The 16229-nt window shown below is 45.6% G+C and overlaps 1 protein-coding gene across 5 annotated transcripts in view; it reads left to right on the top strand.

Annotated features, from left to right (window-relative positions):
* Positions 1 to 16229, top strand: part of TET3 (tet methylcytosine dioxygenase 3) — a 104507-nt gene that overhangs the window by 13348 nt on the left and 74930 nt on the right. Inside the window, exons 1-2 of one of the 5 annotated variants that reach the window (XM_081921252.1) lie at positions 11752 to 11841; positions 12669 to 12725. The exons of 1 other annotated variant lie outside the window; for it this stretch is intronic. In XM_081921252.1, the coding sequence (XP_081777378.1) occupies positions 11767 to 11841; positions 12669 to 12725 (132 nt within the window). In that variant the 5' untranslated portion in view covers positions 11752 to 11766. 3 more of the 5 variants (XM_081921253.1, XM_081921254.1, XM_081921250.1) reach the window with 3 other exon arrangements.

Genomic DNA, 16229 nt, shown 5'->3' with positions numbered 1-16229 from the left:
TCTGGCTCTGGCTCCTCCTGCCCTCCCTCAAATCAGTCAGCGGTGTTTGGAGGCAGAGAAAGTTTAGTCTGCCTCAAGTCTTACTCCAGAGGTGTGGCGTACAGTCGCTTGCAGGCAGAGGGAGCTAGAGACCTTCTCTGAGACTTGGCTGTGCCACAGTTTTGTGGACCTCACACAAGTGTCCAGGATGTGATTGTTCAGTGGGTTTTGTGCCGGTGACTTGGGGGCTGGCAGGCAGGGATTCAGACCTGGTTCACCACCAATTGTATGATGACCTGAGTCTTGATAGTTGCAAAAGGCTCACCAAGTCATGAACTGAGGTCCTCCCAAGTCCTCCATCACTTCTGTTATGGAGTCACAACCTCTTTTAAAGCTTGGGGACAGAGAGGTGTTCATTAAAGATTTAAGCCAGTTGGAAAGCTGTTTTAAATAGCATCCTTTTCCTTTCAAAAAACTCTGGAATTTGTTGCTGTGTGTTGAAACTTGGGTAAGCTGGCAGGTGCCCATTTTTCTTAGATGGGAGCCATGATAGTTGATAAATCGTTTTTGAAACGGATTTCAGTGTGTGGTGTAGGCATGTCACATAACCTTTCTTCCATGGGAGGTCCAGAAGGTGGCAACACAAGAAAGGGCCTTTTCTGCAGTGGCTCCCCACTTGTGGAATGCTGTCCCAAGGGAGGCTTGCCTGGCACCTTCATTGCATATCTTTGGGCACCAGGCAAAAATGTCTCTCTTTAACCAGGCCTTTGGCTGTTTAACATTCTATACCATTTTAAATGTGTTTGCGGGAAGGGGATTAGTGGCTTGTTTTGGTTCTTGTTTTTATTATGTATTTTGTGGTCTTGTTTTGTATTTTTATGTTGTGAATTCTTCATAATCTTTGGGTGAAAGGCAGTATATAAATTTGATGAAAAGTGAATAATAAAAGATAGGGTTGTTGTTGTTGTTGTTGTTGTTACAGCGATTATACACTGAGCTGTGCTCCTTCCTGTGGAGCAGGATGAAGGAGGATGCAGAATGAAGCCTCTGTTTCTATTTGGCACTGTTCAGACATAGTGGCCAAGCCATAGCTTGTTGTGTTGTGAACAGACTTCAAACTCACCTGCTCCAATCTCTTTCCAAACCTTGCCAGCCCCCCATCCAGTTTAAATAAGCTGAGGGTCTTGGTGAACCACTGAATTTTTTTCTTCTTCCTGTTGTAGCAATTGCAACACACTGTGCTAGTTGCAGTATGACTGTTAATTGTATTTTTAATTGCCTCTTTTATTTCTTACATATTGTGTTACAACTTGAATTGCAGGGAACCTTTTCCAAGTGTCTCATGTTCACCCTGGCCGTTTCTAGTCTATCCTGCTCACCTTGTGGGCAGACTGGGCTGCTGAGTACTTACAGATGCTCTGCACAGCACCTCCATAAAAGCTCATGGACCACTGCTGATCTGCAGGTTTGGGAGCCCCTAGTGTAAACCATAGTTTGTAATATCCGGATTGGGGAAACCACAGGTTGCTTAAAACAGGAAGGGAATTGTAGATCATGGTGTTGGGAGAGGGAGTGCAGTAGTGTTTTGATGACTGCCAAACAATGTTGTTTGAACCAGGCCTTAACTTTTCTCTTTAACCGTTGTGAAAGTTTATTTGCTGGTGGAAGTAAGGTATTGTTGGACAGTTTCTGCAAATCAAAATTTTTGTTGGGACTGCTTGCACTAAACTGTATATGTTTGAGAATTCACATGTGACTTGGAAAGCTGTCACAGATTCATTTTTATGGGTGCCATCAATATTTTAATAATATATTGCAGGGAAGAACTATTTAAATAAGAGCCACCAGAGAAGGATTGGAACAACTGTTACAGCACTTTTGGTTTTTGAATACACATTCCAAATCTAGCTGTCTGTTTCTGTCATAAATAGGTATTTGGCTTAACCCTTGGCCTTACATGTATATAGTGTTAAAATCAAGGGGGCTTACTCCCAAGTGCCTGGTTTTTTTATTATTTAAAGAAAAGAATGATGTGTTTAGCACGCCCCAATCGTAGGCCTTCACCTCCACCTCGCTTATGACTTTCTTCCTGATTCTATTGCCAGCCAACTTTTAAATTGCTGTTTTTCCTTCCTTGCACAAAGTTCCCTATGTGCATATTGAAACTGTTCGAAATCCTCACAGTAGGCAAAATGGGTTAATTTGCATTTATAAGGACACCAGATATTATGCAGCACATTGAGACAGGGATCAAAGCTAATGGAAGCTCAATCATCTTTGGTCCAGAAAATGTTTGAGAGGTGTTGATAGTGTCTATTCCTCCAATCTAGCTGCTTTTTCTGAGGCGAACCATGAAGTTAAATGGTTTAACACAGCAGCTTTATAATACCTTGCAAAGCGTGGGAATACAATACCCTCATTCTCAGCTCACAAAAGGTCAGGAGCCAATTCTTGCCATCTGATCAATATTAAATATCAATATTGCCATCTGACTCACCTTTCTGAAAATGCTTTATGTTTAACAAGTAACAATGCAGCCATGGGTCCCTGGGCATCAAGCCCCTTGTACTCCTGTTTGAAGGATAAGCTGGAACCCCCAAAAGCATTGCTTCTAGCATAATAGAATAATAGAATCACATTATACTGTAGAGTGGGAAGGGGACCATGAGGGACATCTAGTCTAACCCCCTGCAATGCAGAAATATTTTTGCCCAATGTGAGGCTTGAACCCATGACTCTGAGATTAAGAGTACAGTCTTACCTCGGGTTGAATGTGCTTCAGGTTGAGTGCTTTCGGGTTGCGCTCCGTGGCAACCCGGAAGTAACAGAGCACGTTACTTCCAGGTTCTGCCACTCGCGCATGTGCAGACACTCAAAATGACGTCACACGCATGCGCGGAATCCGCAAAACGCGACCTGCACACGCACAGACACGCCGTCGCATCTTACATTCTGTTCAGGATGCGAACAGGGTTCCGGAACGGATCTCGTTCGCATCCCGAGGTACCACTGTACCATTCTCTACTGACTGAGATGTCAGATTCCCGTCCGACTGCCCATTCCTTTCATGTCCTCCTTGTGAGCTTCCCATGATGTATCTGGCTGGCCAGTGTTGGAAACAGAATGCTAGATTATTTATTTAGTCAGTTAGAAGCATTTTTATCCTGCTCTTCAGCAAATAATAAAATACAAATGTGACCTTAGTGTGGCTTTATAAATGGGCAACAGCAGTTTACTGCAAAGCCCAGCTTTCAGTTGCCTTTTGTGGCTGCTCATTCAAGGACCTGAGCACCCTTGTCGAAGTTCTGCTGTTTTCACCTGTACTTTACTCTTCAAACAGTGCACAGAAAATGCTCGCTTTCAAAAAGCAGTTCTCTGCAACTGCCCAGGAGTAGCAGTATTATCCCTACAGATCCTTGCGAGGCTTTCTGTTACTTCGACATCTCTCTCTGAAGCCAAGAGATTTCTGCAGAGATTCACCACCCACCTCTCCCTTTCTTGCTGCATCACTGACGTCCCTGGCTCTTTTGAGAGTGATGCTGGGGAAGTGCGAGATGTGTTACCATGCCGACAGTGCATGATGATGTTTTCAAATTGTCTAAAATTGCTTTTTATCTGGCAAACTCATATTAGTGTGGTGGCTGGGTGGTTTCATGCCAGGCAGTTTACAGGGTTTACGTGTGTGTTTGCCAGCTGCGTAAGGAATGTGAAAATAAGTTGGGTCCATCTTTGCAAAAATTTGATAGGTAGTGATTGTGGCTTGCATAAATTTGCTTTCATTTCTATGTCTAATTGCCTTGTTGTACACTGCCATTATATAAACAAATGAAGAATAACTTGCATCTGAACCTGTGTGTGTGTGTGTGTGTGTGTGTGTGTGAGAGAGAGAGAGAGAGAGAGAGAGGTGTTTCATAAATCTGGAATAGATCTGACAGATCATCTGGTCCCCAAATCTTGATGTGATGCATCATGACCATAGTGAAAGTATTATTTTTGGAGTGGATTGTTTTTAGTTGTTGTAGTTGTTGTTGTTTTTTTAAAAAGAAGTGCACTGCCAATCCTGTTCTCACACATTTCCTAAGCCAGGATTAGCCAAATGCCCCCTAGATGTTGTTGAACTGTATCTCCCATCATCCCTGACCATTGAGCATGCTGGCTGCAGGTCCAACAGCATCTGGAGGGACCACGTTGACTAACCTTGCTCCAAGGAGCTGCATCAGCACACCCTCTGATTGCTGTGTAGCTTGTACAGTATTGACCAGAAATGATGTATCTCCAGCTCTGCAAATATCATGACAAGAATCATATGTCTTCTGCTCTCTCTATGTTTTATTAGGTCCCAGCAATGAGAGACCCAGAATGTTGGACCACAGAAGAGCCTGATGGATCTGACTAATGGCTCATATAGTCCAGCATCCTGTTCTTAAAGTGCCCAATCAGATGGGAAGCCTGCAAACAGAACCTGAGCACAACAGGACCTCTCCTCCCCTGGGGATCCCAGCAAATGCATACCCTCCAACATTTCTCCAATGAAAACAGGGATGTCCTACTTAATAATAATAATAATAATAATAATAATGCCCTGCCCATCTGATTGGGTTGCCCTAGCTCCTTTGGGTAGCTTCCAATGTATATAAAGGTAAAGGGATCCCTGACCATTAGGTCCAGCCGTGGCCGACTCTGGGGTTGCGGCACTCATCTCACTGTATTGGCCGAGGGAGCCGGCGTACAGCTTCCAGGTCATGTGGCCAGCATGACTAAGCCACTTCTGGCGAACCAGAGCAGCGCAAGGAAACGCCGTTTACCTTCCTGCTGGAGCGGTACCTATTTATCTACTTGCACTTTGATGTGCTTTTGAACGGCTAGGTGGGCAACGGGAGGGACCGAGCAACGGGAGCTCACCCCATCGTGGGGATTCGAACCGCCAACCTTCCGATTGGCAAGCCCTAGGCTCTGTGGTTTAACCCACAGTGCTACCCGCGTCCCTCCAATGTATATAAAAACAGAATAAAACATTAAACATTAAAAAAGCTTCCCTATATGTGGGGCTGCCTTCAGATGTCTCCTAAAGGTTGTATAGTTACTTATCTCCTTGGCTCAGGGGGTCAGATAATGCCATACCCTCCAACATTTCTCCAATGAAAATAGGGACATCCTAAGGAAAAGTGGGACATTCTGGGATCCAATCAGAAACCAGGTTGGCTTCTGCAAATCCGGGTCTGTCATTGGAAAACAGGGACTTTGGGAGGGTCTTCAATGGGTATTCAGAAGCATTGCTGCTTCTGACTGTGGGGGCAGAGCAGAGCCTCCACCCTGCTTGTGGAGTTCCTATTAGGGCACCCGGTTGGCCACTGTGAGAAATGGTAGATGCTGGACTGGGTGGAGCATGGTTTTGATCCATCAGGGCTCTTACGGTAGCCATATGCATCACCATGAGTTGGGTGAAATTGTAACAGAAAGCCAACTTTGTTCCAAAATTGTTGCTCTCTCTTTTGGAGTGACTGTGTATCCTTCTGGTTATATCTGCTCCTTAGTCTTAAAACTGTTGGGTTAAATGCCAGCCTTGACACACTGGTAACAGCTGTGATTTATGTATTTGTTGTGCTTTAGTCCATGCCTGCAGAAGAGTTCTGTGTAACTCAAAAAAGCACTTCTATCATTTTATCATCACAGTGCTTGCTCTGTGTTTTGTCTTCTGCTGGACTTTGGGGCTATAAAGGGTGGGCTTTAGCAGAGCTCTTTCAGTGGGGCTGTCACGGGTGTTGTTTAAATGCAAGGGGAGGAGACATACAGTGTTTCTGTAGCGAATAGGGGTGATTTTCAGCTGCTTGTGTGTTAGAGGCATGGAGGGGCCATGGACCTCTGCAAAAGAAAAGAGGAATGGGTCTCACCCCCCCTTCCCGGCCTGTTTTGTTCTAGAGGTCACTATTGATTAGAGGGGAAAAGGTGAATGACCATGGCTTTTATTTATTTCAAAAGATCGCAGTGGGGGATCTTCACTGCAAGAAGCAAGTACTCACTGACCCTTGAAAACCTGTCCTCTCCCCACACCCTTTCCCTTTTTACTGCAGCGAGACTTTCTCATTTAAACATCAGCTGCTGTCCACATTGAGGTGCTGGTTAATGACTAAGCAGCCACTCAGCCCCAACCAAAGTGACTTCATTACTTTTCAGTTGATGGCTGTTGGGTCAGTGGTAAAGCTCATGTCTGGAACAGGGTGTATGAGCCATTAGTGTTGAGTTCTTTGTTTTTGGTGGGTCCAGTTGCTCTAAAGTTTGGTTGTTTGTGTGGTTTTGAAACCTACCTAGTTCATTGCAGAGACAGTAACTGATTGAGATCATAGAATTGCAGAGTTGGGAGAGACTCAAAGGGTCATTTGGTCCAAACCCCTGCAATGCAAAGATACTGGTTGTGGCTGAAGCCTCTCTCTAGTGAAAAATTGTTCTTAAGCTAGTTTTGATTCATTTCCCCAATATTCCACCCCAGATAGCATAGCTATAATTGCACTGGGAACTTTCCACCAGTGGTTAAGTTCACTTTTAGAGTAATAGTGATACTCACACTTTCTCTTACCACTTGAGTGTTAAGTGCTTCACATTATCTCTGTCAGTGGAAGGCAACTTTAATCAAGTTAAGGCAGCCTTTCCTAACCTGTTGTCTTCCAGATGTTTCTGACTACAAGAACTGTGCTCACCAAGACTGATGAAAGTTATGTGGTCATATCCATACCATATATTTAAAACACTCTTAAAACACCATAATAGTCATGGCTTCCTCTAATTTATTTATTTGTGGCATTTATATGCCATCTTTTTCTCCATGCAGATCAAGGTGGCTTACATGGTTCTCTTCCTGCCCCACAACAACCCTGTGAGGTGAGAGTGAGTGGCATCACTCAGTGAAAGGGAGGTATGGGGAAGTCGGGAGAAAGAAGGTGCATGAAAATAAGATTATGAAATTATACATGTTTAAATGTTTTGTATGTCTTTGTTTTGTGTTTTGTTTGTTTTTTATTATGTGTCTGAAAAATGAATAAAAATTATTTTTTTTTAAAAAAAGAGAGAGTGAGTGGCATCACTCAGTGAACTTTGTGGCCAAGTGGGGATTTGAACCCTGGTCTTCCAGGTCTTAGTCCAACCCTCTAACCATTATGCCATACTGTTGGTTAAAGGTGCTGCCTCACAGAGCTCTGACATCCCCAACAAACTACATTTCCAAAGAATCTCCATGGCTGGTAAGAGTGCTTTAAATGTGTGGTGTTGCTGTGACTATATTCCAAAACTTCTGTAGGACACCAAGCTGGAAAAGGAGAGGCTAAGGATGGCAGAGGAGTGTGAAAGCTATAGGGTTCCTCATTGGCCAGCTTAATACCTGCTGGCTTTCCTGCTGGTGAAAATTGCTCTTGAACAGGCTTGCAAATCAAAAAAATTCTTTCCAGTAGCACCTTAAAGACCAACTAAGTTAGTTCTTGGTATGAGCTTTCGTGTGCATGCACACTTCTTCAGATACTTCTTCAGTGCATGCACACGAAAGCTCATACCAAGAACTAACTTAGTTGGTCTTTAAGGTGCTACTGGAAATTTTTTGTTTTGTTTTGACTATGGCAGACCAACACGGCTACCTATCTGTAACTGAGGCTTGCAAATGTGTCCTTTGCCTGGAGGAAGTTTTGGCTCCTTCCACACAAGTAGAGGTGCTTCCTGATTCCTCTTCTCTTGCTTTTTGGCCTTAGAGGCTTAGATGGCTAACAAAGAATCACTATGTTCTGTGATTAAGAGTTTTGGATCAGGCCTGGGGAGACCCTGATTGAAATCCTGATGGCACTTGGTGGCATGATCCCTCTCATCCTAACCTGCCTCACAAGGTTGTTGTGAAGATAAAATGGTGGCAACCACATATGCTGCCCAGTCTTCAACAATCCCTCTGGAAGGGATGTCATGATGGAAGATCTATAGCCAGGGTGATGAGCAGAGCCTCCATCTCCTCTCCTGCTTAGAGGCAGGGTGGGGGCAGAGGCAGCTGCATTTAGCTTATGGATGTTCCAAAGTTGGACACAGCTGGCAGGGGGGAAACCCTACCCACCTCTTGCAGGCTGGAAGGGGGCGTGGGCAGGTCTCCATAGTGCACAGGACTTTGAAGACCTTGTGATGTCTGGGTCTGCTTGGAATATGGAAGCATAAGTAGGCCAGTTAACTTTTTATGTGAGCTTGACTGCCCTAAGTAGCAATCTGCAATTGTTTTGGACCCAGGTTCAATGTCACCCAATTATGTTGTGTGTGGTTTTCTTTACCCCATGTGTCAGTCTTTCTCCTTCCTTTATAAGACTCCAATGCCCTGCAATAGTAACGTATAGTTGTTCATGTTGACAGGGCTGGGCTTCATTTAATCACAAAGGAAAAAGGGAAAAAGAAAATCTGAACTATGCAACCTGTATGCATTATGCAAATCAAGTGGCTTTACCCATATTATCTTAGCTGGCATAAGGCATTCTCCTTCTGCTGGTCATGCAGAGAGCAGTGGACAGGAGTGCAGGGCATCAGGCAGGCTCACGACCTCCTGGTTGCTGGCGCTCCTCAGCCTTCTTTGGCTTTGGACATTTCATTTGGCAGCGTTTCCAGCGCACTCTGATCTCCGGTGTTTTCAGCATCACTGATGTCTCTTCCCTCAGAGGCTCACAGTGGCTTCTCTCTTCTTTCCTGGAGGCAGCTTTATCAACTGGGATTGGGAGTGTGTAGTGTGTGTGTGCTTGCTTGCATGCGGGCTCAGGTATGGGCTGGCCATGCCCACTTTTGCTTTGGCCACACCCACTGCTGGCATGCAAGCCTTGGAGGGATGGCTGACGGGAAATGTGGGCCTCCAGCTGAAAAGGCTCGCCACCCCCTTGCACGGCACCTGTAGTCATGAGGAGCATTCAGCCTCTGGGGTGCACAAACAGGTCTGGCAACCAGTTTACTTGCATCTGCTGATTCCAGAAATTGTGCTGGATTGCGGCAGAGTGAATTCTTTTCATGTAGGCAGCTGATTTCAATCTGGGACGGATTTCTACAGATGATGGGACAAGTCTGTGCAGATCTTGTAGAGCAGAATGTGACTGGGCACGCAGCTTTCTCTTTAAGAGCACAGTTCCATGTCTGCATGAATGTGCTTGGCTGTCTGAGATGTTCCTATGCATGAGGAATAAGCTATGAAGGTTGATTGTGCAAATGTGTTTGGGAGCTGGGTGTCACCCTTCTGTGTCTGCTGTGTTCCTGTAGGGCCCTCTGTTGCAATAAGGGACACACCTTTTTCCTTGTTTGAATGAGACAACAAAGACCATTCTGAGAGGAATGATGTTAGTCCTGCAAACATTGCCTGCAAACTGTGATCCATCAGCCTAAGTAAGACATGCCTAAGGAAACATAGCCTTTACCCTGGGATTGCTTAGTCAGTAGAGCATGGACTCTTAATCTCAGGGTTGTGGGTTCAAGCCTCACATTGGGCAAAAGATTCCTGCATTGCAGGGGGTTGGACTAGATGACCCTTGGGATTCCTTCCAACTCTACAATTCTGTGATTCTATGATACTATGAAGACTCACATTCCACACACACCCTGTCACCTAGATCAAGTCTATAACCTTAAGCTTTCTGGCAGATGAAGTTGATGGACTATATGGAACTGGCGGAAATGACTGGCAGAATCCGAGACCAGGGAGAAGAGTTGTGGAAGAAGATTGGAAAAAATTTAAAGATTATCTTCAGAAATACTGTAAAATCAATGAATGTTAGAAAAATATTGGAATGAAGTTATATGGCTTTAGCAGAAATGTTATAAGGAACTAAGTACAAATAGATTGTTAATGCATTAAAGAGAAAAATAAGGTTAGAATATGTTAAGATAAATTACAGGACAGAAAACAGAGGAAGATGGAAAGGAATTGCTGAAACAGTTAACTGAAGTGGAATACAAAAAGGGAGGTGTGAGGAGGTCGCTGAAACAAGTGAATGAAAGATAAGATATTGAAATTATTGGATGTGTTTTTAATTGTTTTGTTTTGTTAATTCAATGTTTTATGTAGTGTTTTTGTTTTTGTAATGTTTTGTATTGTTTTGTTTAATTCTTTTTCTTCTTTTTGTAATCTTTAAACTGTTAATAAATATTATTTTTTAAAAAATATATAACCTTAAGCTTTCAGCAGACTCTTGAGTAGCAAAAGCTTTGTTGGATTGCTCAGTTTTGAGTTGGATGTGAGGAATTGTATATTAGAAATCCTACCTGTCAGGGGGGAAAATCTGTTGCGAACTGAAGAGCCCTGCTGAATTGGACCAAACATCCACCTAGTTCAGCATTTGGATTACAGCAATGGCTGGTCAGTGACACACCTCTTGGGACTCGTCCCAAGTGGGCCAAAAAAGGCCTTCGCCAGTTGTTCGTTTTCATCCAGCATCTGGCATTCACAGATGTACCGTCTCTGTCTCAGGCAGCCATCCCCAGTCAGAGGCCCTCCAGATGTTGTCAGCTTCAAACAATGGAGCTGTAGGATGTTGGAACTAATAGGAGCTGTAGTACAAAACATCAGGAAGGCACCAGGTTGGAGACTGTGGATGTAAAGGCTGTCATGGCTGATAATCCTGGATAGCCCTCTCCATGAAGTTTTCTACCCCCCCCTTTTAAAAGCCACCTAAACTGGCTATGTCTTCTCTTCATTAGACAGATTGCGTCTTGCTTTTTTACCAGGGTTTAAATCCCTACTCCGCTTCTTGGGTGACCTTGGACCAATCTCTGGCTCTCAGCCTAACCTGCCTCAGGGTTGTTGTTAGAATAAAATGGGAAGGACCATGCACACCACCTTGAGCCCCTTGGAGGAAAGGTGAGGTATAAATGTAAAGATAATAAAAAAAGAAAAGCATCTGAAAGCATAGTTGTGAAAGAACCTAGCAACCACGCTTTTATGGCAGCAGAGTGCTTCCTTTTATCTGAATCTGCTGATAAGAAAATGATTGCGTTAGAGTGAGGGGGTTCTTGGCAGGCTGCTTTGGAGCAAGGATGGTTTCTGCACAAAAGGAGAATTGATACATGAAATACAGACCTGCAGTGTGGGGAATATAAAGGGTGACCTGCCTGACCAGGAAGCTGAATCGCTCTGACCACTAAAAAAATGCAGAGCATTGCTAGAAAAGGTTTGGGATCTTTGCTGTGATGGCAAAATCTATGACATGTTATTTGTGAGCAAAAGAAAAGAAAAACCAGCAATAAAATTGGAAGCCATATGTTGATCACTGTGGCCGGGGGAGGGGGGGAATACATTGCTTCCCCAGTCAAAGGGTGGCTTTGTAATGTTTCGGGTGTGGATTTGAATCCTGATCTCCCAGGTTCCAGTCCAGCACTCTAACCACTACACCACACTGTTTCTCATGATTACATGCCTTGCATGGTTCCTCAAGAGTTCTAATAGGAACAATTATTGCTAACTAAGTCTTTGAACTTTATATCTTTTGAATTTTTTTCTTTGTATGTGGTTTGTTTGTGGGTGCATTTTTCAACCTGTTATTAAAATTTTCGTGCTGTTGTAATATTAAAAACTGTGGTGGTGGTGGGGAATGCACAGCGTTATTTGTTTTGTGCAGAGCCACACGTGGCCGTGGTGCCCTTGCCAGGCCTTCATGGCATTCTTGGAGATGCCTGCCTTACTCCTTGCCAAACTGGCCCTGGCAGGCGCAGTTCCTCCTCCGCGAGAATTGGCCCACGTGAGTGAATGGCCTCATCCTTGCTGTGGACTTCCTCCTCCGAGAGCTGCTTCCCTCAGTAATGTGTCCATGCAGGGGAAGTAGCAGAGTCCCAGCTCCATCCCTGGTGGACGGATCTTGGCCGGAGTGGCACTGGGTCAGTAGAGCAGTGGTGACAGCTCTGGGTGACCCTCCTCCTCCTTCTCCTTGCTTTGGACTGCTGCCTCTGTGAGGCAGGTGAGAGCTCTGGGGAGGCAGCTGCAAAGCTCTGCCCACCCTCACCGCCCTCCTGCTCTGGCTGCTGCTGCTGCTGCTGGGAGGGTTGGGTTTCCCCCACCCCACCCCTCCCCTCGCCCTGCCCCTCCTCCTGTGAGGCAGGCAGGCAGGCAGGCAGGCGGAAGCCTGGGCATGCATGTCACGTCCACCCTGCTTGTTTGGTGGGGAGGGGGGGAAGAGGGCTGGGAGCTCGGCAGTATGATAATGACTCTAGCGTCTGGCAGGAGAAAAGCCCCTGACTGCACCAGGGTGTCTGTACCGCCGCTTCAAGGAGAATGAGGCAAGATGGCTGCTTGGTAGCGATGGAGGAGGCTCGCTGGGGCTGAAGGAAGGCTGGCTTTTGCGAGGAGGCTCGCTGGCTGGGAGGCAGCAAAGGGAAGCGGGCCAGCAGAGGGGGAAGCTGCAGAAGGAAGGTTTGGGGCGAGGTAACAAATGGGTTCCTTTCTTATGTTTATGTTCAAAGACCTTTAGAAAAATAAATGCAAGCCTCCCACACCATCCCTTCCTCCTCCTCCTCCGCCCGAGAGGATTATTGTAAATGGAGGATGGACATTTAAATAACCCACCACAGGCATGGCAAATTAAAGCTCTCTTGCATCTTGCTGGATACCTCGTTGTTGTTGTTTTGCTTCGGCTGCTTTCGAAAATTTAGTTTTGATAGTTGTTGTTTTCTTTCTTTCTTATTCTTTTTAAAAAATTCCTCTGCAGGTGGAAATAAAGGACAATAAAGACACCAGCACACGGGATCGAAAGCCAGCGGTGGAGGTACTGTTTCTTTGTATACTTTTAAAAAGACAAAAGCACTGAAGGGGGATTGGGAAGTGGAAGTACGGCCAACTGTGAAAGCTGATTTTGTGTGTGTGTGTGTGTAATATTACACTAAATCATACACACACACGCACCTCCTGGTTGTCAGTTTCTGAGGCTTGCTTCTCATCCACAGTTGGTGTGTATGTGTTGGTTTTCTTGGAGTTCCTTTGGAGTTCCTTTGCATCCAAAGAGCATCCAAAAGGTGTCCCAGGTTTATGACAGGCAAGCCATGATTTCTCTCTCTCCCTGTTCCCCAGATCTCTGTATGAGCTCGTAAAATTATCAAAGGAGACGAGACTCTTTGAAACAGGTGTGACATCATCCTGATGTAACCATGGTGACTGTCTTAACCTTTCTGTGATGTGGCTTGAAGTGACCGCTTGGTAGCGATGGTGCAAAACAGGAACTTTCCCTCTCCTAATTTTGGGGAGGTATCAAAAAGGGGGAAAGCAGGTGAGCAGTTTGATCATGTGCTTGTTCAGGACAAGGCCAGTTTCTGCCTCCTGTTATACTGACAACTGAAGAGCTTATGTTCCATGTGCCCCCAACAGAATCTGGTCTCATGGGCTGCTCCAGATCTGAGAGCTGCTTGTGGGAAAATCCCTAAGAGGAGGCAGTTATGGTGATGATGAAACACCAAGCTCAGCATTGCAGCTTGTGGCGGTTGGGTGTTCTTGGTAGATATGAGAGGGAGGGGAAAGAGAGTTGGAGAGGCTGACTTTTCTGACTGGTCTGATAGAAGGTCGCTCAACCATCCTAAGATGTGGCAATAGTTGCCATCCTACCAACCGCAGGTGATATGTGGGTTGCATTTCTCTATTTCCTGTTAACCAAGGTTTTGTCCTTTCCCAGGCTGTCCTTACACTACACACTCAGGTCCCCCTTGAGTTTGGTTTATTAAATTTCCTAGACACTTTATTCTAGAGAAAGGCTCAGGGTGTCTTACAATTTAAATATGCAAAGGTTAGAAACTAAACCGTATGGCTAAATTCCCAGGACTTACTTAATATTTTCTTATGAAACAATATGAATCTGCCTTTCATTGGCCACTTATTGCCAGTGGCTAGGCTGGTATTCTGAAGATACTGGAAATTTCTGGAGGGAATGGCAATAACCACATGGTATAAGGAAGTCTGCCAGCTAGCACTTGTGAAAAATGTCTGACTAAAAAATTATAATTAGTGAGGTGTTTGAAACAAAAGGACACATTTTCAATGGATTGGTGAACCTTTACTAAAGAAGACATGCTGGAACCTCCTTCACACTGCAAAAGTGTTGGTTGGTATAACTTTAAGCTATAATCTGTTCTGATATGTAATGGGCACTGACATTAGAGTACTCTGTAACCACTTATCCTGGGGCACTTTGGGGAGGTGGTGATGGTTCTCATAGAATCATAGAGTTGGAAGAGACCACAAAGGCCATCGAGTCCAACCCCCTGCCAAGCAGGAAACACCATCAGAGCACTCCTGACCTATGGTTGTCAAGTCTTTGCTTAAAGACCTCCAAAGAAGGAGACTCCACCACACTCCTTGGCAGCAAATTCTGTTCTTATATTGCTCTTTGTTGACCAGTAACGTAAGAAAAAATGTAGTCACCTCATTTGCTGAGGATGAAAAGGTAAAATATAGCTGTGTGTTGTCTGTGCACTGATGACAGAACATTCCAAGCCTCTTGATGACCCCACTCAGTGGTTTCATGCAGATGTTAAATAACATGGGGAATATCATACTGGGGAATCGGTGGGGCCGAGCAATATCCCCTCAGCACTACCAGCTGGAGCTACCCATTCAAGTAGGAGTGGGACCAGTGGAAAGCAGTGTCCACACCCCCAAATTTTATAGTCCCTTCTGAAGGATATAATGGTTGATGGTATGGAAAGCTGCTGACAGATCAAGGAGAACCAACAGGGTCAGATTCCCCCGCCCCTCTCCTGGTACAAGGTGGCCAAAGCAGTCTCTGTGCCAAAACAAGGCCTCTTCCCCAATTGAAATGGATCCAGAAAATTGGCTGGTTCAAGGAAGGGGGAACTTGCCTGTGTTATTAAAGTCTTCCAGGGAGGGTGTCACTGCCTCTTTTAGGTAGCCTAGGACCTCTCCCTCCCACAAGGAGACATTGAGCCATCACCTCCTGGCTGGATTTTAATGAGCCACAAGACACAAGGATGCAACACACAAGCAATTGCATGAACAAGAATTGCACTTTGTCCTTGGGCTTCACCAGCAGAAATTCATTCAAGTAAAACCAGAGAGGAGATACTTCTCTAGATCTCATGCTTGCTGTAATAGTGGGATCCAATCCCTAGTACATGCAAGCAGCTTTATCCTCAAAATATCTTACAGATATGGTACAGTGGGCACTATTCAGCCTCCTTTGAGCTCCAAACTATCTGGAAAAGTTCAAGCTGGATGGCATAAAGAGGATGCAGTGGAGGTGGAAAAGAGGGTTTCCCCATCACCTCCATTGCTACTGAGTGGGCATGAAACATGAACACATACCAGTGTTTGGTTGTCTTCACTGGGATTTCCCTCCCCCCTCTTCCTGAGCTCAATCTGTCTCCCAGCCTGGTTTATCACTCTCAGATCTGGGGGAGACCAAAGAGCTTTCTGAGCTTTGCTAGACAAGGAAGCTTTCTCAGGAGCAATTGTGTCAGCTGCTGCTCAGCTCTCTTCCGCATTCCATGTTTCAACCAGGACTTCAACTGGAGAGCCAGCATTATCTGCCGGAATAGCTCGCAGGGCCCTCTGGAAATCCATATCCTCTCTTGGAGGCACATAACCGGGCTCCTGCCAAGTGGGACCACCAGCTTCTCAGACAGTAGATTTTCCTTGGAACTGCAACATCCGAAAAAGGGAGGGAGGAGGGAACCTTTCAAGAAAGATGTCAATGGGGTAGTCCTTGTGACATCCCCCCGGGGGTGAACTCCCCTTTGCCACCCCTTTTGAGATTGCCAGAAACACTGATTCCCACAAGGAAAAGGACATTGCCCCTCTGCTGGCAGTGTTCCTCTGGTGTCCTCCTCACCTTCAAGAGCAGGGCCAGATGGAGAAAAAGCACACCTGCTCCGCAGATTGTCCTGCTGCTGCTACTCCAGCTTGCTCCTGAACTCCTCTTCAGTGGCGGAGCTTCATGCTCTGGCACCGAGGCGGGGGGCAGAGAGCAGGTGCTGGCGGCGCTGGTGCACGTCCTGGGAGCGTGGTGCCCAGTGTGGGCAGGGGGCAGCCGCAATGGCACCCCACTGGGATCGCGCTGCCGGGGGCGGTGCGCTCCCCCCCCACTCCTCTTCCTCCGCTAGTGCTCCTCTTACCAGCCTGTTGAGGCCCCTCCATAGGTATTTTCATTAGGAGAGTCTCATGAATCTGTTCCAGGCCTGCTGGAGCAAATCATAAGACTCCCAACTACTCAAAAGAACTTTCGGCTGGACCTATTACCTAGACTCTCCTTCTTGATTAAATTGTT

The sequence above is a fragment of the Podarcis melisellensis genome (genome assembly GCF_964234715.1).
Source record: "Podarcis melisellensis genome assembly, chromosome: 8".
Classification (NCBI taxonomy): Eukaryota; Metazoa; Chordata; class Lepidosauria; order Squamata; family Lacertidae; genus Podarcis; species Podarcis melisellensis.
This window is presented reverse-complemented; position numbering and strand designations above follow the sequence as displayed.